The 27,376-nt window shown below is 43.2% G+C and overlaps 1 protein-coding gene across 1 annotated transcript in view; it reads left to right on the forward strand.

The window, feature by feature from the left end:
- ICOSLG (inducible T cell costimulator ligand) overlaps positions 1-10,176 on the forward strand; it is a 189,984-nt gene extending 179,808 nt beyond the window's left edge. The window contains exons 5-10 of the mRNA XM_059817977.1: positions 813-853; positions 2,778-3,140; positions 3,625-3,909; positions 5,527-5,703; positions 6,824-6,859; positions 9,687-10,176. Of these exons, the coding sequence (XP_059673960.1) occupies positions 813-853; positions 2,778-3,140; positions 3,625-3,909; positions 5,527-5,703; positions 6,824-6,859; positions 9,687-9,697 (913 nt within the window). The 3' untranslated portion in view covers positions 9,698-10,176. The remainder of the gene's footprint in view (positions 1-812; positions 854-2,777; positions 3,141-3,624; positions 3,910-5,526; positions 5,704-6,823; positions 6,860-9,686) is intronic.
- The last annotated feature ends 17,200 nt before the right edge of the window (positions 10,177-27,376 follow it).

The following is a 27,376-nucleotide window of genomic DNA, read 5'->3' on the forward strand; positions in this document are numbered from 1 at the left end:
CCTTTCCCACAGCAGTCTGGAGGAAGGAGAGCACAATGTATAGCTAGGCGTGGTGGTGAAAGGCTACTTTAAAGTAACTCTTATGAAAGTGCTGCACATTTATCTTTCTTAAAGCCCTATGGAATGAAAGTTAAATCACGTGGACTTTATAGATAGGTGAAACTGGGTTTTCCTGTAGCATACAGTAGGTGTAGCGCCCTTGGGAAACTCCTGTATAGATTTGCCCCTCCAGAGTAATCAAACATGCCTAATTCTTTCCAGCAAAACCTTTGCACAGCTCTGTGCTATCAGCACATTTCCTGTTTACACATTTTTACTGAGTGCACAAACCGGTGGGCAGCATGGTCAGCTGCTTGTCGTCCTTTAACCAGATAAAATGGTAACTCATTGAGTTTCAGCAAAACAGTGGGATGCAGGGCTTTGACCTGGGTTTAGGCCTGTGCAGCCATGCTCCCTCCCAGTGATCCAGATATCCTCCAGGGCCTTTTTGTCCAGTAAGTCTATATGGTTTGTTTTTCACAAGAAAGACGGGCACAACACCAGCTTCATGCCTTCTGCTCCGATTCCAGTATTAGTGCGTTTTACTGCTATTCGTGGCCTTAGCCACCCACCCACAGAGTTATGTCGTTTGAACAGAAGTTTTGCAGCTGTCAAAAATGCAAATACTTAATGGGACATTACATAGTAGCGGTACCTAATTTACCTACTTCTGCTACTATACTGAAACAATCAATATTAGGTTTATTGCTTATGTAAACAACAGAGATGCTAAAGTATATCATGTAACAGTCTTGTTTGCTTTTTCATTTTAGCTATGGATTTCTGTTACTGCTCCTTCATATTGTGAGAGCTGGTAAGTACAGAACATTTCAGTTAAAAATGAAGCTGCCCTCCCTTAATGTGTTTGGTCAAATACACAGAGTATTTGTAATATGTACAATATAAACATCTGCATGTTTTCAGCAAGACACTTAAGAATTCCTCAGTGTGACATGCATCAGGGAAAAAAGAAAAAATCAGTTTCTATCAGTTTCAGTACAGACAATAGCAAAGGACCTTAGGGATGCTCTTGCTTAGATTGCTCTGCTTGCTTTACAGACATCCCTGTGTATTTATCTCTGCCAACAAAAGGCCTTAGAAGCAGGGTAATAAGGGCTGTTGATAAACAGATCTAATGTGCCTGGATAAAGTCCATACTCATATTATGACTAGAATTATACATCACTGTATCAAGTACCCACTTTTAGTAAGTCTTTTACTACAGTTCCAAAAATACCTTTCCGAACAAAGGTAAGGTTAAAGGCCATCACTTGGTGATACTTAAATATTTTCAGAGTCGTCTCTCCTCTGTTCTTGCTTAATCACTGAGAAGGACCTCAACAAAGTCATCTAGGAATGTCCCCGGCCCCAAAATCAGGACAAACTGTACCGGATTCAGTTTCAATAGATGCCGGCTGGCTTGTTCCTAAATAACGCCAGTGATGGAGGCAATGCTTTCCAGAGCGTTGCTTTTCCTGCTGCTATGAGGGGTTTCCCAAAGTCTGAGCTTGTTGCAGATGAGGCCCGTTACCCCTTGTCTCACCCAGCAGAGGATAAGGGCCTGGAGAACGTACTGCCTTCCTCTCTGCAAGTAGAGATCCCTTCAGCAGTGTTTTTAAGCCAGGGAGCCCAACTCAGACACGTAGATGAGCTATTTCTGAGTCCAGTGCACCAACAGAAAGACATATCCCCCTTTACCTAAAACACTCCCACCTCACCATGCTCTGGTTCCACATTTCTAAACCTCACCCCTGTCATCTTTCTTTCCCTAATTCACCCACCCGCATAATCCCTTCCTCCAGCTATAATCTCTCCCATCCAACCCCTACCTGACCCCCCCTCACCCCCCAGTCCAGCATTTACAATGCGCACACTACTTTGATCTAAGCAACCAGTTGCACCAGGGGGGTTTTGGCTGCAGCGGTGGAGGAGAGGTGGTGCATCCCTCACAGCAGGGAGGCTGCAGTCAGAGCCACCCTGGTCCTTTTGGAGTAGCTGACCTGCACCTTCTGCATCGCTGGTCAGCCAGCTCACATCTTCTCATTGCTCACCAGGAAGAGAGGCTGCCTTTCTCATGTCTGGAGGCCAGGAAAAGTGCCCTGAAAGCCAAATACTGTGCTGGCCGTGAGAGGTTGTAAATGTCTAATGAATGTGTCACTGGAGGTATCTGGGCATGCTGGTTTGTCAGCTGGGTATATTTGTTGAGAGGGTGATACCGATGGAAGCAATAAAAGGTGATTGCTATGACATGCCTGCTTTGAGAAACACTGTTTTTACTCCCCTGTTTAATTTTTAGCATCTCAAAATAACGGTAGCACTCTTTTTCTTATCAGTGTTTCCACTTCTTGTGATTTACCTAGTGTTATTTGGCATTTTTCTTAATTAAAAAAAAAGTGATTATTAAAGCATTAGGACTTGAATATGTGTCTGCAGTCAGTCGGAAAAGTGAAACATGCAGGTATCTATGGGGATGGGACCAGCTGGTCCTTGGAAAAAGAAATAAACAGAAGGCTTTATACTGAAAAAGGTCCCTTTGGAAAACATACAGACAAACACATGGAGAGAATTAGCCACTGGCAAGTCAGGAGGTAGGAATGACTCTGAAGTGAGAACACACTTTATAACTGCCTGTTATAAATACTAACACTGGAGTCCACATGTGGTAGAACATACTTGAAAAGGATGACATTTTTTCAGCATAACCTCCCTTTTTTTCTCTCTCTCTTTTTATCTTGTAGTTATTGCACTGGAGGAGAAGATCATTGTCAGTAAACTTGGAGACAATGCTACACTGAGTTGCATTTATCAAGGAAGACAACTGCACTTAAAAAATTTACGGGTATATTGGCAAATCGCTGATGATCAAGAAGAGTGTTCAGTTGTACATGCATTGATCTCCGGTCAAGACAATGAAAGCGAACAGTGTATTCACTTTAAAAACAGGACTCAGTTATTCTGGGATAGATTGGAAAACGGCGATTTTTCTCTGCTACTGTTAAATGTCAGCCAGAGCGATGAACATACGTACAAATGTGTAGTACTGCAGAAAACTGAATATACCAAAGTGATTCACCAAGCAGAAGTGATTCTCAGTTTAGCAGGTAAGAACTTGTATCACTTACACATATTTGCCCAAATTCTCATTCCAGCTTTTCAGATTTGTGCCATTTCAGTATTACATTTAAGCATACCCTTAACTTCAAAATGTATTTCAGCCCTTTGCTGAAATGAAGTCTGCTTAATTTAAATGTTACAGATAGGGAATCTAAAACTGGGAGAATACCTGTAACAGCAGTTTATCCAGTGTGGTTTTTTTTTCAATTTGTTTTTCATTAATATAAGGGCTCTTGCACATGACTGGGTGATAGCAACTTAAGAAGTTGCTTTCTTCCTTTGGGTTTGCCTTCGGCTTTCTGCCCATCTCTCAGCTCTCTGGCTTACATACCAGGCCTGCAGGTATTTCCCTTTGAAGTCATGAGGGTCGTGTGAAACCGAGAACTTCTGCTTCAGAACCCACATCAAAATTTTGTCTTTTCAATACATTTCAACATGTCAATGACTATTTCTTTTCCTCTTGTTCTCCAGCTAGTTATAGCCAACCAATACTCAGTGGACCGATAAAAAACAGTGACAGCACTGGAGAAGAGGTTACTTTCAGCTGCAGATCCGGCAATGGATACCCAGAGCCCAATGTTTATTGGATAAATAAAACGGACAACAGTCACCTGCCTCCATCAGAGCTAAAGATCACCCCCCACGCCGACGGCACTTACAGCGTTTTTAGCACGCTGACAGTTAAAGCCACTTCTAACATGCAAATAGAGTGCTCCATAGAAAATAAAATACTGCAGGAAAATCTGTCAGCCAACTGTAAGTCCCTTCATGATACTTCATGTTTTCTAGATAGCAGATACATCAACCAGTGTGCCTCTGTCTGTAGATACACACTAACAAGGGGTACACATTAATTCAGTAGTTCCCAAAAGTGCCAAGAAGAGCTCAGGTTTTGTTTCAAGCTAGTTGTGCTTAGCCATGGACTTTCTGTTTACTTCTGACTTCTGCCGCATTGAAGTGAACACCCCATCAAACACGTTACGATAACAGCAATGAGAAGCTCTTGCGTCTGAGGCAGTCACCAGGCTTTACCCTTCAGTTGCTCGGGAACATGACAACTTGGGGAGTCAGGTTATTTTTCAGGGGGCACCATACAGTAGATCCACAATTCCTGCAGCACTCACATTTGCTTTTTACTCTGCCTAGTTTTGGAGTTCTGTTTTCAGTCTCCAAAACTCAATTTAACACAATGTACTATTTAAAGTAGGCCTGTAGCAAACAGGTAATATTAGCCCAATAGAACAATACACCTAATAGCACAAGTTTAATAAGCTATTTATTGCTGATAGGAGCGATTAATAGTAAAAGCAAGTATATAGCCATGCAACTCTTCAAAAAACTAGAAAAGTATTAAAAAGAAAAAAAGCTATTAAAAACTTATAGCTATAGTAGCAATGGGGGATGTCATTATTTCCAGTCAGCTGTGTAAAGAAGCTATCTGGAGTGGAAGAGCTTATCTGGAGGTGGCTGTTCAGTCTCATTGCTGTTCCTGGTCCTGCCTCCTGCCACACGTTTCTCTCATAGGTTTCTGCACCCCGGTGCAAGGAAGTTAAATTGTTCACCTAATTGTAGCTGGATACCCACAGTTAGTTTACCTGAACACACCAAGGAATCGCATAATCTGGACTTAACAACACTGATCCCACAAACATAGCCAAATGAGAGAAACTATTTCCAGGAATAAAAATTGTGCACACGAGCAAAAGTTGCACAAGAGCGTGTTTATATGATAGCATACACTTGCTGTCATCCTAAATTAAAGGAAAACTAAGTTAGTTTCCTAACAGCATTCTGTCATATTGTATTCTGGGCGAAAAGACCTTCATCTTACTATTTTTTTGTCGGTTTCTAAAAGCACTACCACACTTGAAAGAGTAAGAGATGTGATTTGAAACTTTCAGTTTGCAGTAATCGGTGGGAATTTGTCACTAACTTCAGGGAAACAGGTTTTCACCCACTTTTCTGAATACCATCAGATTTACATTATAGATTGGTTGGACTTGATGATCTTACAGGTCTTTTCCAATCTTAGTGATTCAGTGATTCTGTATAGATTTATTTTCAACTGAGTCTAGATACAAGCTCAAACATACAGTCTCCCAGGGCTCACAGGAAAGAACAACAAAAAGGAAGAAAGAGGGATGCATGCAGTATGATGACAGGGAGGAATAAACTTGCATTGTATTATTAGACAATGTAAGCTGGAGATGTGCCTTGCTTGGAAGGAATATCACCAGAATCACAGTGATATGAATAGCACAAATATTTAGTCCTTCAGAATTTTTTTGTGCATGTAAAATGTGGTCAAATATTTGCCTGATATGAAATGTGAAAATTTACACCTTATTACATTCTTTTTCTATTTTATTCTAGACACACAGCAGAAGCAAAGCAATAGTTCTAGCACAGAAAGTCACAAAAACCTGGAAAAAAATGGACGAGGTGCTCAAGCAGCTGGCATCATTTCCATTGTCATTCTGATAGGTCTTCTAGCTGTTTTAACCTGCTGGCTGTGGAGACGGAGGTCTTCTAAACTAGTGTCCTACACAGGTAATGAGGCCCTTCATTTGCATGACTAAATCTGAAGAATTCTTTTTCATTTGCAATATATTTAATGTCATCCAGCATGTTGCTAGAAGGTACGAGTAAGCTGCCTACACACAACAGCAGGAAATCATGTTGTTATCAAAAACCTGGGGTGCCCTGGGGAGGACGTGTAGTGTCCCAGGACATGTTATTCTTTATGCTTTTTTGCTAGGGCACCTGAGCCTCACAGGAGTTAACTAAGAGTAACTCAGACTTTGTGCCCATTCAGGCCAGAGTTTCTCAGCTGCAATCCCTGCACGCTGCTTCTTGACAGACGGAGGGGATGCTCCTCCATGGAACAGGACTGTGGTCAGTAGCTCGCTCTGCTTAGCACAATCCAAAGCAGAAATCAGAGGACAAATCAGTCCTGAGAGCTTTAGAGTCACTGGCTGGGCAATTAAGGGTTCAAGATCCCACTGGGATCAAGCAGCTTTCTACAACTTAGAAATAAAGCATGTCTCACTGTCACTCCACGTTATATGTGCGTACCCTTGTATTACTGCATTTGCCCCCATGCGGGACTCTTCAATGCTCAGCAAGACAGAACAAAAGGTAGCTCTAGAAGACATTTTGTGAACCAGACTCAGTCTGCTGATGTATCTCAGTATTTCTGTAAGCCACTTTGCAGGTATACAAGAGCTAACATCTATGAAAAGGGAGCAGGGGCAACCACACTTTTCATGGACAAGGACAAACCACATTTTCAATCCATGCACTCTTCCTCATGGCTAGCAAGCCCAGGTGCTTCAGAAAAGAGCAGGAGAAAGCAGGGTAGTGATCTTGCCCAGCACCTGCAGCAGCTGTGCAAGCAGCCATATCCTTCCTTCAGAAACAACCCAAGAGTGGTGCAGGACTCTGTCCCAAAACACAGAGCAGGGCTGTTGCTTCAAGGCAAAATTTATCCTTGCTGAAATGGTGACCTAGGTTGTAAGCAAATAGAGTATGGACTGCATTTTGCTGTTCAAAGAGCATTTAGCACATTGAACCCCCAACTTTGGTGGATGTTGCTTAATAATAATCCCATTTGGATAAAGGCTATAGTTATCTATCCTACATGCTTAAACCAGTGCATTTGTTTCAACAGATGTCCAACCAAATGAAGACAAAGGAGAACTCAACTGTAAGTATTGAAAATACGTTATCGTATTTCCGTCAAGAGTGACTTAACTTCATAGCTTCAGTACTCAAGTTCAGCACAAAGCCTTTGGATTAGATTTACTGGATGTTACAAACTCAAGCATGTAAAGTGGTAGCCCTACTTCTTTTCTCAGCCCTTTGCTTGAGCTCTGTAAGCATTGCCAAAGGCAGCCTGAGAGTCTCGGTTCCCAGAAGTTTCTTCAACAGTTCAGGCCAAAGGACATGACAAATCGATAGGGGACACAGAGCGTACAGGCTGAAGCCACTCTCCCCTCCTGTTCTACAGCTGTGCTGCAGCTACTGTTGCCATCAAGACAGGTGGATTATGCTATAAGCCAGGCAAAGCCAAACTTGGAAAATCTGTTTTAAATGCTGATTTTCAAAGTCAGGACAACACTGACCATTTATCACTTCATATCATGCCACTGCCTATCACCAAATGGTTGTTCCCTGCCTTTTTAGGCACCATATCCTAGAAGATCTTTAGCTGGGATACAGGAACATCATATGCCTCATGTCTATAAACCTGAGCATATGCACACCCAATTTAAAAAGTACTAAGCACTCTCCTTTCCTAGAGGGAAAAACAAAAAGCAGTTTAGACCTTCAACATGTTCATTTTTTTTTTAAACAAGAATGCAATATTGCAGGCCAGCTGGTTTACAAATTCATGTATCATTCATAGTGGGGGGAAAAATAAAAACCGGGCAAAAAAAATCCAAGACAAATTTGGAAAAACAAACTCAGCACAGGGGACTTGTGAGAGTAGAAAGAGGATGAAATATCTGCCTATTTTATACCTCATTTGGTAGTTTCTATTGAAGCAAATGACTGTTGCCTGGTTGTGTCTGCAGAACAGGCAGAAAATACTGTGGTTCCACCAAAACTGTAATAGTGAAAGCATAGTTTGCCCTAGCAGATGCTGTGAATGTACCCAATTCATAATATCAAACAGAAGCAAAATAACCCTTAAATTAAAAAATTTTTTCTTTTGGTGGTCATGCAAACCGGGTTAACGGTCAGTATTTTCCAGACCCATCACGCAATCCCAGCCTGATCCACAACATTTGTGTTTGCTAAACATCAACAGGCATTACGCTGTTTCTTGTAGAGCATAATGTAGAAAGGAGGATGGATTTTTTCCTTAAGATAAAGGTACATTTTCTCCTTCTGTTCCTGTGAGCTGCATTAACATAACACAAGCAGTTCATTTAAGGTCAACTTTTTCTTCTCTGGACTTGGTTATACCAGGCCCTATTTTCAATTAGATCCCTGGACTTAGCCTGTAAGTAGGAAAACCTCCATGAAATAAATAGGAGTAAATATTTATCTTATATGGAAGGCTGCTGTAGCATGATTTGTCCATTAACAGCAAAACAAAGACACTTGCCTGCCAGACATTATCTTTTCCTTAGCATGTCTCTGCACCATTTGTGGAAGAGGAGGTGGGACAGCAGCTTTGGTGGTTCACTGTTATCAGAAACTATCCCACCTCTGAGGGTTGTTTTCTGCCAACAGACCCATGTAAGGCACAGAAGGCAGTATCATTTGGGCATCCCAATTTGAGGGCAACTTGGACCAATACCAGAGAAATAAGAATGATGTAGGGAATGTGATTGCTGATGAAAGGTCGATCATATTTGTTTAGGCTGGAGAAGGCAAGGCTGATTAAGGACACAATAACAACCCTCTTCAGCAAGTCCTTAAAGAGGATGGGACAAGTTATTTATTGTCCTAACCCAGCGGACACAGCACTTAAGGCACAACAAGCTTAAACAAAGGAGATTTAAGCTAGATGTTAGGAAAAAATGCCTTTCTAAGGGCAGTGGTAGTTGAGCACTGAGGCAGAGAGTTTGTGCAGGCTGTCAAGTCTCCATCTGTCCAGGGTTGTTGCTGTTCTGTTTTTTCTTAATGAAAGAAGAAACCAGTATCTGTCAGAAATTATTTAGAAAGAGCTCATACTACCTTGGGGCAAAAGATGGGCTCTTGGAGAAATTAATGTTTGAATGATCATTTGAGATTTTTCAAGCAAGTTGTGCGTGGTAGATGGGGAATAAGGCACTGTGGAGGTGCACCCACATGGACACTTTGCCACGGCATTTTGCTTTTCAGTATTGATGTAAACATGTTTCTGCTTCTACGGGTTTCACTTTATGAAGAAGGTAAGATTGTTTCATGGGGTCGGAATCCCGAATACTGCAAAAATTAAGAGAGCCATACTGCAAAAAAAAAAGAGCCTACCAAGATGAGCTTTGCTGTTACAAAGAAAAGAAGTTTTGGGAACTGTGGGGAAGGCAGGTTGTGAAGAAGAGTAACTTCATCCCAGTGGGGTTAGTCTCTCCAGACACCCAGTACAGTCAGTGGGGCAGGATGCTCCACTGAGGAGAAATTCAGAGCCGGAGCAATTCTGGATTACTCCATGGAGGGATCCCTCCACTGCCCATAGAGGAGCCTTGGGAAGCTGCTTTCCCTTGACCGCATACAAGTTTTGTGCATCTCGTTCTCTGAAGTATCTTAAAACAAGTCAAAGGTGACACTGACATCCCTTCTTAAGGGAGGGGAATGGTAGCAGCAGAGTACTTTTTGCATTTGCAGAAGGAGAGGTACTTCCAGTCTGTGGCACAAGGGCAGAGGATCCCCAGTGTCTCCAGGCAGAGGCAGGGCTTCACCCCAGCTGATTGTCAGCAGCATGAATGACTCTTCTCCATAGATTTGCAGCTTGTTCCACTGGTTACATAGGAAAAACAACTCTAGGACGTGATTATTTCTGGGGCATTTTTTTCTAAAAAGAAGTTGTTTTGTTTTCACAGCACCTGCCTAAATGGAAAGTCTGCCAACAATTTGGGCACCTGGAGATGTGTCAAGAGAAGCATCACCCTCTATCTCAGTGGCAGCATTGCTTGTAACACAAGTGACAAATTTCTGCTGAGTGTGCCAAGACAGGTGGCAAAAAAAAGCTTCTCCAACACAAGAGACAGTAAAATCTCCTGGATTTCTGTTCCAACCACTGGCTGTGTCCACACAACAGTTGTGTCACCATGCCAGCTAACCACTTTGAACAGCCCTCTGTGATAGTCTGTCAGCGTATTGAGCTCCTATATACACTGGGGAAAGCAGTAAGCCTGGGATTTGGCTACTCTGTGCCAGAGTGCTGAAAGCTGGTGAGTGGCCCAGTCTCTCGTCATCACCTTCAAGGACTTTGTTACCAGCAGAAGCGACTGCCTTTCAAGAGTATGGGAAGTTCTTGCTGCTTCTCCTTACCGCGACGATGACTACTGAATGTGAAGAATGGCAGCTAAAAAAAAGAAAACTGAAGGACTCTCTGCAAAGTGAGAATTGTGACTTTTTCCACCTTTCTCTCTCTACAGTACTTTCTTTCATTGTCTGGTCCCACAAGCTGCATGTTATTGTGTACAGAACTAGGTGGAACATTTTGACCCAGTCCTCCAAAAATGGGAGTGGCTATAACAGGGTTAAACACTGAATGTGTTAACATAAGGGAACGTGCATTCTTTAAACGCACTTGATATCAACATTTTGTTTTTTACCGAATATTCCACCGAAAAGGGGAATTCCACTTTTGACAGAAGCTGATGCATACTGTGTGAAAGTACAGGCTGTGGAAATCTGAGTGATTAAAAATAGCGGTCTCTGCTATGTTGATGTCAGGTTACCTGGACTTACCCTTTTCAGGATGTAACAAAAACTGTGGTTGAGCTCTGCTGAATTTCAGCTGGTCTTTATTTAAGCACTCCCCTGTGGCTTCCAGGTAGGACTGGAAACTGAAATTTTCAAACTGAACCTCTCCTTGTGTCCTATCCCTCCACCCAAAAAGAAAAAATCCTGCAGACTATATCACTGTGTTGTCCATGAATGCCCAGAAAGCCAAGAACTGCAGTTCCCTTGTGCCAGTGCCTGTGCCTCGCTGGTTCAGCCCTGAGTCATCCAAGAGCAACTGATTGAAAATAGCGAAGCAATAAACTTTGCTGATGGTATGAGGTTTTGAAGGAGGAGGAATCTATACTAGCTCTCTTGCCTAGGTGGGGCAGTCTCCCCCATCTTGCCACAGGGCAGGTGGAGATGATGATTTTAAACTGAGCCCTGGAAACACTTGGCTTCTCCTGCACCAGTTGCTAGACTAAAATGCTACCAGTTTTGTGAATAAGTCACAGCCTTGTTTGTCCTAGCTCTGCAGGGAGGAACCACTCCAGCGTCAACTGTGAGAGAAGACATGTTATTTTTATATATCAAGATCAGCTTTCAAATCCCAGTCAAGTGAAGATAAATTTTGTTGTCCTGTTCTCCCATCATGTGGAATCCAGAAGCATTTGGCAGTAGCACAATTAGCTTTTGTTGAAGCAACACCCCCAAGGAGGCTCAGAGTTGGGTAGCAGTGCACCACCGTTGCACCAGTATCTTGTGGGAGGGCTGCACAGGCTCAGCCTCCACTGCATTTAAGAGAAGGGGCAGTTCAGCTCTCACTTGATGCAAACTAGGCTTACTCACCAATTTGAACAGGATAGGGAAATTGGTTTTCGTTTTGTTTTTTAAAAATCCAATCGGCAACTAAATAATTAAGCTCCTGTCTCCTGTTTAGATTATAAGTAACTGTGTACAATTGTGGTTTTTTAAAGACATTTTAATCTATTAATGTCAAAAAAGTATTTTGCATATTTGCTAATCTTCAATGTCTGTGAAAAATACTCTGTTTTATTTATTAACTTGACTTTTGTCCTCTGTTGCCTTCCAATCTACAACTGTAACATACCCTATCAGGTAGGGCATTTAGCTCACAGCATTTGTCAGATAAGATTACTGAGGTGCCATAAGTTACTTTAAATGTCAACCTTTCCTTGTCTTCTCTCATGTCCATTAATCTAGGTGTTAGGTATTTTCTGAGTCCATATCTAGTCTTCAGTGAACCCTAAAGGGAATTTGCTTGAAGAAAGCATGCAAGCTTGCAGACATCTTAAAAACGTGAACAACATCTGTGCGGATGTGAAGGGCATCCATTTCCTAGTGGTTCAGTAAGAAGCCCTACAGACGTTTCCTCGCTATCTATCACGTGAAGTTGTTTTGCACAGCCTCTTTGGTGCTGCTGTAACTGACAGAAGCCTTTTCTAGAAACAGTTTTCCTCCTTTATATTCTGCAACTGCAAGAAGCTGTAACTGTTCAGAGATGTAAGAAGTGACCTAGCAGTCACATCGCAATATGTTAAGCTAATTTAGGCTGGTTGGATTTTCTTACTTCTGGGCTGCTTCACATTACATAGTGAATACATCTAAATGCAACAGCCTGCTCTTGCAAAATCTGTACTTTCAATTGGTTTAGGTTTCCAGCTATTTTTGGAGGTAAGTAAATCCTAGATTACAGTTGTTTCTGACCACTCAAAGGACTTGGGGATTTTGTGATAACAGAGTTTTTGTCATCACATACCACGTTTATATTTGGAATAAAATCCATTCATTCTTCTGGATGTTTGCCTAATTCTATCAGCACGTAAAGACAAGTCACTCCAAACCACTGTCAGCCGCATCCCTCAGGGCATATGAGCGCTCCTTTCCAAAGCCCTCAGATGAGGGGAGACAGACACAACACAGAGGCTTGACAAGCTTTGCTCTGTTGTGCCTCACACAAAAATATACCTTGAACAAACGCAATGAATGCTACGTGGTAGCCCGGAGACAGCCCTAAGTCTGGGCTGATACATCCCTTTCTCACCCAACTTAACAACCCCTAGGCAGAGCAAAGGTACAACACATCCTCCCACTTCCAGAACTGAAACCGGCTCATTGAACTGTCCCGGGTCAGTGTCACACTTGGGCACCAGCAACCCTCTGTTTACTTTCATTAAAGACAGTGGCTCACATGAACTGCACATCCCAAGCAACTTAAACGCATGCACAGGAAAGCACTGCTTGGTGCAGCTTTGTGGGAAGACTCTAAGAAATGGACTCACTTTCACAGAAAAGCGAAAGGCTTTCATTGTGGCATGGCTGGTAAACCACAGATGGAAAGTCCCAAGAGAGAACATGTGTTACTACTTAGTGATCTGAATCCATCTGTCCTGTAGTCAAATTTATTATTTAAATCTTTTCACCTGTGAGAGCTGAAGTATCTCTTTTGCTTAAAAGTGCATTCCCCTTTTCCACTTCAACAACCCTGACTCCAAACACTTTTCTCAATAGCCCCTTGTGCTATGTCAAAGAAACTTTATTAGTTGCTTTTCCAAATTGTAAAGTGAATCCTTTTCGCATTTGTAGCAAAGAGGCACAAAAGTTCACATTATCCCCTGAGGGTAATATCTCTAACCTCTCTCTTTTCCAGGGCAAGAGAAACTGCTCTAAAGAATAATTGAGTATAGCTCAACTCCGCAGGCAGAGGACCCACACGCACACTATAGTAGTTAGTTAGGTTCTTTGGACTCTTCCTCTCCATGTGTGATGTGGCATTAGGACGTTCACCACATTCATTAGATGATATGGGATGAAATCATTGTAAACTGGTCCCCATCTGAGGATTATAAAAGGCACCCCACATGTTCCTTGAGGTGATCTCCTCTGCACCTGGCAGCCCAGGGAATTACAGGCCACAGACCAGCAGCCTCTGTCTTATTCAAGACACACTTATGTGACAACACGTCAATTTGTACAATTACCTTCCAACACAAGAAAACGCTTCCAACACTTCATGTGTTATCAGCACCGCTAACAAGCGTAAGTAGTGTATTCAAACCATGCCCCATGCTACAGAATGCAAGTCCTTGGGAACTACTCCTGACTTTACCATTAATCACAAACTCAAGTACTTTGTTAGGAAAGAGCCTGTCTCCTACTGTAGTCTGGCACAGAAAATTGCTGTGTAGAGAGAGATGCTCTTACATCAACAGAGACTTAGGCTGACCTTCCAACTGGCCCAAGATAGGTCCCAACAGTTTAGTAATAAAACACTCCTTTGTTTTCCTGTGATTTCAAGAAGTACTACTTGGGGCCATTTTATAACTGGAAAACTTGGATGCAGAAGTCACATGCTCAGGGTCACACAAGCTGACTTGGTGCTTGAACTCACATCTCCAACATGCAGAGACCTTATCCTCTCCCTTTGACTTGCTGGACTGGAAAGTCTACTTCTTTGCAGTGTTCACCCCAGTAGACGCCATAAGTCAACAGAAGCCATTTGCTATTTTTGAACACGATTGCATGTAAACTGCCAGACTACGCTTTCATATCTGTTACACCAAAAAAAGTCTGCCCTTAAAATTAGAAAGAGGAAAAAGATGACAAAATGTCTTTCGGTTGAGACCAGAAAACTTTTAAGAATGTGTCAGTAAGAAGCAATGCTAATGCGGCCATAACATGGACAGAGGGTGAGTGCTAACATTTCCTTCTTAATCTCTTCCACCAGGAGATCTATGCTGTCACACGTCATCCATCATATGAGGCCGACTGTGTAGTTTTTAAATAAAAGCAGGTTTTCTTGCAAAAACTTCTTTTCCACAGCGTCATGGTGGACTAGAGGCAATTCTATTCCTCTCGATTCATGTCTTTATTAGTCAGACTTACCATTATTATTTTACCTAACTTCTAAAATACATCACTACTGCAGTCACGGTAACTAAAAAGAGATCAAGGGATAAAGGCGTTAAATGTCTGAACTATTGCTAGAGCACTGTAGTAGCTTTTATAACACAAGGCAAAACACAAAGTACCTTCTTTATTGTAAACCTTATTAGCCAGCTCAGATCAGTTTGATAAACCACCAGTGACATTAAACTCTCAGAAAAGTGCTAAAGTCCTATCACAAACCTGATCTTTTAAAGCCCTTTCTTTGGTTTTCCATATGTATGCTCATATTTCCGTATCTATTCGGCACTATCTGCAGCACAGAGGATTGCTCTCTTATTTGAGATACATTATTGAATTCTCGTATCAGAATCATGAGAAAAATCCAGCCCTGTGTTGGTTCCTGATCTGCTGAACCAGGCAACAGGGCTGGCCACATAATGACTATCCTGTTCCAGGAAAATTCATTGACTGTTTCTACACAGGGTGAGGCAGGGAGTCAGCACCCCAGGAAGGTCTCCTGGGCTCCCAGCACCAGCTCACATGAGAAGCATGACCAGAAACTGAAGGACCAGAGAAGTGGAGGAAGTGGCTTTGGAGACAGCCAAGTGTCCAGGGATCCCCAGCCAGGGCAAGCTGCCATGCCAGGCCTCTGCTCAGTAGGTGGGCACCCCATCAGGAGCCCTGGCATGCCAGGGCACAGCTCAGCTCTGATGAGTAAGTGCCTTTGAGCAGGAAAAAGCAAAAGAATAAATAAAAAAAAAAAAAAGCCAAACTCTACACATCTGTTCTGTTTCAGATTTTTTTGTTTATTTAAAGCTGAATTTTTCATAACTACCATAAGGCAGACAGCTGTCAAGGTATTTCTCATGGAACAGTTTGATCCAGCTAGAGTAGGAACAAGAAAGAAAAGAAAAAAAAAAAATTAATCTGCTCCAGCCCAGGGACATTTCACCAGTCCTCTGGAGATGAAGTTCTGTGTGGGAATTTTTTTTTTTTATTTTTTTTAAAAGTAGCCCTTAAGAAGAGCTCCTGTTAACAAGCATATGCTCTGGCTGGCTGGAATTATCAACCACAAAACCCACCAAGCATGCACACAGTGAGCCAGTGCCTTTTGTTAGCATTTTTGGCAATGTGGCAACAGCTGACAGGCTTCATACAATGTGTCTTAGCTCTACTTTTGAGCAATTCCTATTGCGTCACAACATATCTGGATAGAAAATTATTTCTAAACAAACAAACAAAGTCAAACAAACAGTTCCTCAGAAACAGAAAACTTGGCAAAAGTAGAATCTGTCATCTGCCAATTTCTGTGGCTGCATTTACTGCATCACTAGGCCTTCAGGTCTTGGGAACAGTAGCAGGTATTCTACAAGCAGTATTCTACCTCTGCTGTAAGAACCAGTTTTTGCATTAAAACTGGTTTTAATGTCCCCAGGTTACAGGTGCTCCGGGTTGAGCACCCGACAGCCCTGTGGGATCCTAGGCACAGAGGTGTGCCCCCACCTGCATACTTTTCAGAAGCCTTCAGGGTAGGGTTGGAGGGCAGGGGAGGAAAGGAGGTTTGTTTTAGTCTCTAGGTAATGCTGCTCCAGACAGCTAGGAGGAAACCACTGCACTTCTGCACCTAGGCAAAAACCAGATAGGAAGTTTGCTTTGAAGCTGGAAATAGACCCTAACCCCGTCCTGTGAAGGTCTGGCTTTACACCCCAGTGCTCTTATACATCACTCGCTACATGTTTTACAAAGCATGCTATAATCTTAATCATTGCATACCCAGGTGCTGGGATGGGATAGAGCACTCAGCCTGGAGATAAATAATTGTATAAACATATCTCTGCCATCTGGAAACCCCATGCAAGCAGCCAATGTAATTGCACATAGGTGAGCGCAATGGAGCAACATACCAAAGCGTATCTGAATAAAGTGCAGCGGAGCAGCACACCAAATGCAGGGCAGATTTTGCAAGGAGAAGAGTGAGAAAGCGTGTGAATCCTGCAACAAACACCTGTTCTTAAGTGGCAGGACTACCACAGACTGAATGCAAACACAATCCCAATGTCACTGCTTTCATTCAGACTATTTACTTTTCAGGGAGGAAAGATTGGTATCTTATCTCGCCCCCACCCCAACATGTCAAAGCTAGCGTCGTTGCTATTTACTGCCAAGACAGCACATATTTGTTTTACCCTCTTGAGATGCTGCTCTCTGCAGGTTGGCAGAACACCAGCAAGTTAATTACACAGGCAGTTATTAGAGCCTGCCTGAACTTTCACACTAGGAGAAATTGTGCTTCCTCTCGCAAAACTTAACTAAAAATCAATACTTTGTTTCTAGGTGAAGGCCAGGGAGAGGTCTGGATAGTTACTGCCATATGCTTTTCCCCAGTCACAAAGTCTCTGCTCACGCTGTTCTCATAGTCACAGCGAGGTATTGGGCTATAAGGGCCTTTGAACACTCACAGCATAGCAGCTGTTGCCAAACTAAATGATTTTCCCACTATTAGACCAATTTCTCATAGGCCAGGGATAAAGGACTGCAGATAGCATCTGCAAAATGGACACTGTAATTGCTACTAGTATTTACAGAGTATAACCTTCCAGAAACCAAAAGCTCTCAGCAAGAGTGGCTGGAGCTACAGTACTATATTCAGCAAAGCTCAAATGTCATCGAGATCGGAAATGGCAGTTGCTTTGCCACCAGGACTGGAGCACCCAGCAGAGGAGGGAAGCACTTCCACCATGGCCACAGCCGCTGCGAGAGCTGGAGATGCACTGGGCAAGGAGCTACACCAGGACATTTTGTCTCAACGCGCGCTAATGGTTCAGTCAACCCTTGGAAGGCATCACTCCTTTAGAGAAGATATGAACCAAGCTGACATAGGGATCAAAGAAAAAAGATTTGCGTGCCTTAAGAAAAGCATTATGATTAATTTAGCTCTGCTTTGCACAAAGTAAGCCAGGCTCTGGGACACTCAAGCCACTGTGACTGTCGACAGTTGCATAAGACACAGATGGCAGACAGGTCTTGAGGTTGGCATGCAGGCTTAGATCATCAGGCAGGGCAGAAAACAGATTTAGAAGAAAGCAGAGCTGACAGCCTTCCTGGAAAGCAGCTTAAAACCTGAACCATAGGAATGCCCCAGACAACTTCTCTTCTGTGGCAAACTGTACTCATGCACTTTTTAGATCCAAAAATGAGGCCTATAGGAACAGTGTCACTCATGGAAGGTTGTATTCTTGGGTGCAACCATTTCATCACTTGTGTTTAGATATGTATGCATTAGGTTTAGGCAAAACTTGCACAAGGTACCACACAGCATCCTTAGTGTTGCATAAACCAAGTTTTAGGGTTTTTTTGCTATTGGATTGCATGGTTTTCCCGCCACACCTAAATGAAAGAACCACTCCTATAATTAACAATAGTTTGACCAGTTGCATCTCTGAAGGATCGCAGACAGCATTACCGTGACTATGCTGAACCTCCAAAGCATGTACCTCTCTTCCCTGATGGAGAGCACAAGGTGGGCATTCAGTGCTTAAACTTATACAGTTAGCAGGGCCAGAGACAAATCCAGTTACACCCCCAAATATTTTATTACAGTTGCAAACAAGCTCGTTGGAATGTGAAATACCTGTCGGAAGGTGGGTGTGCTCCCCATGCATTTCTAGACAGAGCAGAGCCCTCTCCCTACCATTACTGAGCCAGCCCCGTGCATGAGACCAGACTCCCCACCACCAGTTCAGCTTTCCAACCCACGCAGGCTTGCGAGCCCTGTTTTGGCCAGCACAGGGTAGGCTGTACAGTGGCTGTAATAGGAAGCAATAATCATAGAATACAGGTTGGAAGGGACCTCAAGGATCAGCTGGTCCAACCTTCCTTGGCAAAACCATGGTCTAGACAAGATGGCCCAGCACCCTGTCCAGCTGAATCTTAAAAGTGTCCAGTGGTGGGGAATCCACCACTTCCCTGGGGAGATTATTCCAATGGCTGATTGTTCTCATTGTGAAAAATTTTCATAACAAAAAAAAGAAAAAGAGTGGCTGAGGAAGTGATACACGTCGCAGACTTGCACCCTTTGAGATGTGCCAGAGTCCAGCACAGACGTGAAATGCAACAAAATGCTTTTTCACTGAATTGCTCAGAGGGCTGCAGAGATGGGGGGAAGGAAGCACCAGGAAAGCTGGGAAGGGCAATATACAGTTGGGGGGGTGAGTCAAGCCCAACATGACAGTTTGCTCACCACAGGGATCTGCCAAGAACCAAGCCCTTGCTACAGCAAGAGCAGGTGTCCTTGCCCAGCTTACTCAGCCCCTCCCCTGCTCAGCTAACCAGACAGGCCAGCCCACATCATTTTGTCCAGTTTGGAGAAAAGGGGGCTGAGGGGCGACCTCATTGCCCTCTACCACTTCCTGAGGAGGGGAAGTGGAGAGGGAGGTGCTGATCTCTTCTCCCTGGGATCCGGTGATAGGATGCGTGGGAATGGTTCAAAGCTGCGTCAGGGAACAGGCTCCCCCAGGAAGTGGTCATGGCACCAAGCCTGTAAGAGTTCAAGGAGCGTCTGGTCAATGATCTTAGTCATATGGTTTAGTTTTAGGTAGCCCTGTGAGGAGCAGGGAGTTGGACTCAATGATCCTTATACATCCCTTCTAACTCAAGATACTCTATGATTCCAGGGGAGTTTCAGAGTTGACATTAGGAAACATTTCTTTACTGAGAGCATGCTCAAACACTGGAACAGGCTTCCTAGAGAGGTAGTCAATGCCCCAAGTCTGTCAGTGTTTAAAAGGCACTTGGAGAATGCCCTTAATAACATGCTTTGATTTTGGTCAGCCCTGCAGTGGTCAGGCAGTTGGATTAGATGGTCGTTGTAGGTCATTCCAACTCAACTATTCCATTCTATGTCTCGCTTATACTGGGAGGAAAGTAGAGATGCATGGAACAGCTTATGCTTTCAATGCCTCCCAGTGCTTGCTGCTATTCCTAGGAAAGCCCAGAAACCTTGTGGCAAATACAATCATGAACAAAAAAAGCATGAATCCTCCCCATTGAGTGTCTGAGATCTGGAGCACTCAGGCAGCCACCCACTTCAGGGTATTCTGAGAAAAGGGGAAAGCGACTTCAGAGAGCACCAAGCAGCTAATTGATCAGCCTGGAAGCTTTGTTGCTTAAGGGATCAAACTGACAAAAGTAACAAGAGATCAGCTTTGCTCTCATTCCTTTCTCACAGTCAAGCTGAATTTTTGTTCCCATTTCTGCTTGCACATTCAGGTCATTAGGCCTCAGCCATGTATGCGTATTTCTTGCCAAGTATATCCTATTGCCAGAACTTCAAAGAACATTTTTCATCTTGAGCAGCAACACTGCTGACTGTTGCCTCTTCATTTGCAAATGAACATGCTTCTTCAATTTTCACTACTCTAGTTGCACCATGAAAGGACCTCAGCAGTTGCTCAAATGGTTCGAAAGCCAGCATGAACATTCATTATTTCTTCATATCTCTGTGTCTGCCCTCATTCTGGGGAAAGAGTCCTAGCCACGTAATGTGAATGGCCCGTGTTACCTCAAATGAGTGGGAACAAGCGAAACCAGTCACAAGCAGAAATGCTTCTCACAGGCCGGAAAGCCAAATCCAAACTGACAATTAAGGTACACAGATCTCAAGTGCTCACCAGCCTGGTGCAAATAGTCTTTTTGTTTCCACCTGGACTGAAGGAAGAATAAGGTTTAGCAAAATGAAGTAGAGAAGACAAGCATGGCAAGCTACAGCAATTGCTGGTCTATAGTGCCTTACCCAGAAAAAAAACCTTGCTGTCCTGTCTTCTGCTCAGAATGGCAAATGAAGTGGAGTTTGCACTTTCCTTCTGAAGTGAGCCTGATTAAGGCTGTTTGTATTATTTGGTTCATCTGATAACAAAAGGGGAGTGGGGGAAGAGAAAAACTCAAATCTATTGATAACACCAGGTAAGGTCACCAGTGCTAATGATTAGTGATGCATAACAGTCAAAAAATGTGTGACTCACTTTTTTTGGAGTACTCTGCCAGCAGGGTCAGAAGCCATTCTGACTATAAGCACAAATGGAGGGGAAAAATACAACTAAAAGAGGAACATTGCAAGGTTACAAGGTGCTAACATAGCACCAAAGGAAATTCCACGTCCCCCGTCCAGTCCACAGCAGTACTTAGTTGAATCCAAGTTTTTATTTCGGGTACTGGAGATTAAACTATATAAACCGTCCCTTCTTCCATCCATTCACTCTATGTTGTGAAAACAATCTGACTTTGGAAAGTGTTCAATTCACAGTGTTTGAATTAGCAGATGTGTAGGCAACTGTGTTTTGTAACACTGCTAGGAAGTTGTCTAAAGTGGATTACTGTATTCTGTGGAAAAGGAGCCTGTATTTTGCTTCTGTTGGAAGCCTTTTAGCAAATATGCAGGATACAGCAAATGGGGGGGGGGAGCAAAAGAAGAAAAAAAGAAAACACATGTATACAACCTAAAAGCAGCATGAAAAAAGCTACTGATCATTTGAACACCTCCAAATACTGAAACGAGCAGCCCCAAGGACTGAAAACCAACAAGGCATTAAGCAACGGTCTTTAGTACATGAATCAGCCTAAGGATTTGATGTCAGCTTGGTAGCTTGTCTCAACATACTTGTGTTTTCTGTTCGGGGCATGCCAGCAAGTAGGAATTAAAAAAATGCCAAAAGGCCTGCATGGATGAACAAGGAGCTCCTGGCAAAACTCAAACACAAAAAGGAAGCATACAGAGGGTATGAGTGGGTAACCTAGAAGGAATAAAGAGAGACTGTCCGAGCACTCAAAACCATGGTTAAGAAAGCCAAAGTCCACCTGGAATTGGATCCAGTCAGGGATGTCAAAGACAAGAAGAAAGGCTTCTATACATACATACGAGAGACAAGGAAGGGAAAGCATGGGAAAGTGTGGGCCCACTGCTGAAGGAGACAGGGGATCTGGTTACACAGGACATGGAAAAGGCTGAGATACTGAATGCCTTCTTTGCATCAGTCTTTACTACCAAGACCGGCCTTCAGGAATCCCAGGTCCCAGAGACCAGGGAAAAGTCTGAAGCACGGAAGATGTACGCTTGGTGGAAGAGGATCAGGTCAGAGAATACTTAAGCAACCTGAACATACATGAGTCCATGGGCCTTGATGGGATGCACTCGTGAGTGCTGAGGGAGCTGACAGATGTCATTGCGAGGTCACTCTCAATAATCTTTGCTTGATCATGGCAACTGTGAGAAGTGCCAGAGAACTGGAGGAGAACAAATGTCACTCCTATCTTCGATAAGAACAAGAAGGAGGACCCAGGGAACTACAGGCCAGTCAGCCTCACCTTGATCCCTGGGAAAGCAACAGAGCAGCCAATCCTGGAAACCTTTTCCAGGCACATGAAGGACAAGAAAGTCATCAGGAGTAGTCAGCATGGATTCACCAAGGGTAAGGCATGGTTGACCACCTTGAGAAACTTCTATGATGAAATGACTGGCTTGGTAGGCAAGGGGAGAGCAGCAGACATTGTCTAGCCAGACTTTTGACACCCTCTCCCATAAGATCCTCATAAATAAGCTGAGGAAGTACAGGTTGAATGTGCAGACAGTGAGGTGGACTGAAATCTAGCTGAACAGCCTGGCCCAGAGGGTAGTGATCAGTAACACAATTTAGTTGGAGGCCAGTAACTAGCAGTATATCCCAGGGGTCAGTACTGGCTCCAGTCCTGTTAAAGACTTCAAAATAATGATCTGGATGATGAGAGAGTGCACCTTCAGCAACTTTCCTGATGACACAAAACTGGGAGGCGTGGCTGATACACAAGAGGGTCGTGCTGCCATCCAGAGGACCTCGACAGGATGGAAAAATGGGCTGACAAGAACCTCATGCAGTTCAACAAGGAGAAGTACAAAGTCCTGCACCCAAGGAGAAAAAAAACCCCATGCACCAGTACATGCTGGGGGTCACCCAGCTTGAAAGCAGCTTTGCAGAAAGGACCCTGGGGGTGTGCTGGTGGGCAACAAGTTGAACATGAGCCAGCAACGTGTCCTTGTGGCAAAGACAACTAACAGTATCCTGGGCTGCATTAGGCAAAGTATTGGCAGCAGGTGGAGGGAAGTGATCCTTCCCCTCTCTTCAGCACTGGTGAGGCCACACCTGGAGTGCTGGGTCCAGTTCTGGGCTCCCCAGTACAAGAGAGAAATGAATCTACCAGAGAGAGTGCAATGAAGGGCCACAAAGGTGATGAAGAGACTGGAGTACTTCTGTGAGGAAAGGCTGAGAGAGCTGGGACTGTTCAACCTGGAGAAGAGAAGGCTCAGGTGGGATGTCATCAACATATAAAATACCTCAAGGGAGGATGCAAAGAGGACAGAGCCAGGCTGTCTTCAGTAGTGCCCAGGGGCAGGACCAGAGACAATGTGTACAAACACACACAGGAGGCTCTGTCTGGAGATCAAGCAGGTGGCCCTGCTTGAACAGGAGGGGTTGGACCAGATGACCTCCAGAGGTCCCTTCCAACCTCAACCATTCTGTGATTCTGGGAAAGTTATGGCTGGATTTTGAGAGAACATGAACAAATTGTATAGCCATAACAACAGCAATCTCCTTCAGGTGACTCAACCCATGCTAAGCTTAACAGGACTATGTTGGAAAAACAGGAAGAGTAGAAAGAAAAAAAAAATCATTCAGTCTTTTATCTGTCAAGATAAAAAGTTATAAGCCAGTATTGCACTGCTGCCGGGTCCTACTTTTATTTCATATTTAACTACACTCAGTGCAGTGGAACACTAAGCAGTCACAGTACCTCACTTCAGTCACATGAGCAATTAGCAAGCTTGGAAAAAATACACAAAAAAACCCCAAAAAACAACCCCAAACCAAAAACCAACCACACACCCTGTGCATATTAGTGTGGTTTGTCCTGGTGAGCAGTCACCACAGATCAGCATGATTTCTTTGTCTTTATCATTGAAAATCAAATTGAGTAATAGCTGGATGGCCATGCCCTCCAGACACACAACCTTCACTTCAGACCATTAGAAGACACATGTCTGACTCCTTGTACTGGTTTTGGCTGGGATAGAGTTAGCTTTCTTCATAGCAGCTAGAATGGGGCTGTGTTTTGGATTTGTGCTGGAAACAATGTTGATAAAGCAGGGATGTTTTAGTTACTGCTGTGCAGTGCTTCTCACCCCACCCCACCAGGGAGTAGGCTGGGGGTGCACGAGAAGTTGGGAGGGGACACAGCCGGGACAGCTGACCCCAACTGACCAAAGGGATATCCCATACCATATGATGTCATGCTCAGCATAAAAGCTGGGGGAAGAAGGAAGGGGGGGACATTCGGAGTAATGGCATTTGTCTTCCCAAGTAACCGTTACGTGTGATGGAGCCCTGCTTTCCTGGAGATGGCTGAACACCTGCCTGCCCATGGGAAGTGGTGAATGAATTCCTTGTTTTGCTTTGCTTGCATGTGCAGCTTTTGCTTTACCTATTAAACTGTCTTTATCTCTACCCATGAGCTTTTTCGCTTTTACTTTTCCGATTCTCTCCCCCATCCCACCTGGGGAGAGTGAGCAAGCAGCTGCATGGTGCTTAGTTGCCGACTGGGCTTAAACCACGACACTCCTGTATTTTTGTACACCAAGCGGTATTGGACGAACGAGCCACTACCTCCTCCTGCAGGATGGGAGAACAGCAATAAGGTGAGAAAAGGATGGAAGGGAAGATACAGAGGATACCAAAACAGAGAGCTGGAGTACAGCAGCCTTTCCATTCTCACGATTTTTTTGCTAGATGGTACTTAATCACCATGCCAGTGCACCTCAAAGACCCACACAATAAAAATGTGGAGTAGTGACATAGGACTTTAAAGGGTATGTACTGAAAAAGACTATTCAAATCACTAGACACTGAGGAATTACCTCAGCTGATGGTTTAAATTTAGGCTGGGCTACATAATATCTTAGACACCTGTTCCAAGCGCATAAAGAAGGAATTATCATATGGAGCAATAAGGATACACCTTCAAATTCTTGAACTTGGTTGTGGAGTGATTTTCTTTCATCTGGAATCGGACATAGCATCTGTGAGTCGGATTCCAACAGTTGTATTAACTTGAACAATACTTCTGCTTTGAGGTAAGATTTCCTTATCAGGAAATGAGCTTTCAGAAGATCATAGGGGAAGAAAGCCAGTACAACTTTCTCATGACATTAGCATGGCCATAGATGTTTTTAGTGCTTCCTCAGGAATTTTAGTCTCAGAAGCCTTCCACTTTTGTGCTTCATTGCCAGACAGAGAATAACTTCGACAAACTCAGAAGTATTTTCCTCTGCACTGTTTTACCACTTATCTAATGAGTTGCATCAGGCATTCAAAGCTTTCCAAAAGTGAAGTGCCTCAGGAAATACTCAGAATCACCACTGTTACAGAAGAGAATGACCAATTCCATTACAGCATCATTTGAGTGATAAAATGTATTGCTGAAACACTACCATGAAGCTGGCTGATTTATGAAGTGTTACTTCTCAAACCATGGAGTGTGTGGGTTTTGTTTGTTTGCTAGCATAATGAAACATGATTTCCTGGAGTTTCTTCAATTATTTAACTTCTGGCTTAATACCAAAAAATTCAGACTCACTCTAAAATTTAAGCAATTTTTTTGTATACAAGTGTCACATACTAATATTTAAATTCAAGCAGCATGACTAAATAGCTAGCGCTCTGCTTAACCCAAGCAGAGGAGGAGTTGTGATGAATGAGAACAGTGTTTGGAATACTAAATATTTTAAATCAATTGGTATGCCTTTTATGGCATGTTTATATAATGAAAAGTTTAACACTAACAGTGCATTATAGGTGTATACACACACGCTTAAAATAAAGAAAGGGAGATGTCAGAAGGATTCAATTCAATGCAAGAGAGACTACCCAGAAACTGGTAGTTTAAAGGCGAGAGTTGAACAGAATCTACTGAGTATATTTTTCTATTTCTGATGCACGAGTGCTGGATTGTGCAATTATGAACTATATGCAACAAAACCCCAGTGAAGCGATGGCCATGCTAGCAAATGCCTATAGAAAGAAAACTTAAATTCCTTTGTGAAATTACATAGCATGCCAGGCACCCACACCCAAGTCGACAGCTCAGCAAGATGCAAGCAAGAGCTCTCTCAAGGAGAAAGAGAAAGGCTTCTACCACAGCTGGCTGAAAACATAGGGTGCAACGTTGCTCAGTACCTGCGTATCTAAAGCAGATAACTAGTGAAACAACAGTGCTTGATTGCAGAGCAAATGAGAGGCAGAGCTTCTTTGACAATGTAGAGTTTGGAAAGGTATACTTAGAAACTGCAAGTGGTAGCTTCTGTGTTCAGGTGTATAGGACACTAAATACATGAATGCCAGTTAAAACTAACTGTAAGAAGAGACATGTTTTGTTTTGTCTTTAAATCATTTTCTTTTCCTCACGGAAAGAACCAAAGTCTCAAGTGCCTGCTTGAGCTAAGAGGCAAGAGTTGTTTCAGAAGCATTAGTAAAATCCTTATTCTGAACATCTTCAAGTGGCACATTCATGCAAAGAAACACTTCTTAACAGGCACGTGTGTTTTATCGGACGAAAGGTAGGTAGCCCTCCTAGAAAGGACTGCAATACCAGAATGTTGCATTATAAGCAGCTCAAGTTTGGGAAAAGACGAGAAGTGAAATAGTGAATGTTCCTGAGCTTTTACTATTGGTAAAGTGGTAGCTAGCAAGTCCTCATATCAGCTGAGCATGCTATGGTGAGCGCCGTCAATAATTCCTTTTATTCCTCAGCTAGTCAAGAAACACAGCCCTCAACATCTGAGTCATTGCTCCATATCCTGCCTTGCTCCAGCACTTCCTCATTCAAGGCAGAGGCTCCTCGCAGCAGCACGTTTGAATATCGGCACACTCAGGCAGGATACTGAGAGATTCCACATAGGTAAGTAAGAGATCAAGTTTTCTATCTTGTGCTAGAAAGTGCTAAAGCTGCAGTATCTTGGCTATGCCTTTTTAGCTAAGGTCTTTTACAATTGCTTCAGATGATATGAACATGGGAAAAATGAAAAAGAAACAATCTGGGTTTCGTTGTTTGGTTTGTGTTTTATTTTCTTTGTCATGAGTGGCAGCTTGCTGGAAAGGAAAAAAATATAGATTGAGGGGTTTCCCATTTAAAACATTTCAAGCTCTAACTCCACTCCCCTTCACTGACTGCCAGCCTGGGGTGCACTTAGACTGCAAAATGAGAAGTGAGGCTTATGCTGGCAGTAAAACAAAAGGCAGCTTTCACCTGACGCCCCAAAAGGCATGTCCAACTAATTTACTCACCGAGTACAGTTTTGCCTTTATTTCTGCTCTTTATCTTTTTGCTTTTCTTTTTCTGACACACTGGCAGAAGTGACCAAACAGGGAGTTTCAGTTTAGTGACATTCAGAGGATGAACAGTAGGCTGAAAATAATCACACTTACTGCCTCGAAACATCAGCTGAGTAAGAGAAAAGGCTCAGAAAAAACATTCAGCATACTAGTCACACCAAAAAACGAAACCCTATGTAGCTTTTCAGGTTCTGAATGGTCACTGTTTACAAACCAGCAGTGTGTAACAGCAGGTAAAACCCCCTGTGTGAGGAAGGTAAGGAGTCCCATTGTACTGAGCAGCACATACACAAAGTCAGTGTTGCACAAAACCTGAGGTCTCAGTTTGCAGATAGTGAAGAAATCAAATGCAAGAGTGAAAAGACGAAAAATAGGTCAAGCAACCACACAGGAGGATTTGCCCAAGTCCTGAGTCACCATGGTTTCTATGACAAGGGTTTGTGAACTTTGAAAAAGAAGATAACTTGTTGCACAAGTAGGTTTCAGACAAACTTGTTGCCTTTGAGTTTTGATGGAAGGTT

The sequence above is a fragment of the Gavia stellata genome, chromosome 1 (genome assembly GCF_030936135.1).
Source record: "Gavia stellata isolate bGavSte3 chromosome 1, bGavSte3.hap2, whole genome shotgun sequence".
NCBI classification, from domain to species: domain Eukaryota; kingdom Metazoa; phylum Chordata; class Aves; order Gaviiformes; family Gaviidae; genus Gavia; species Gavia stellata.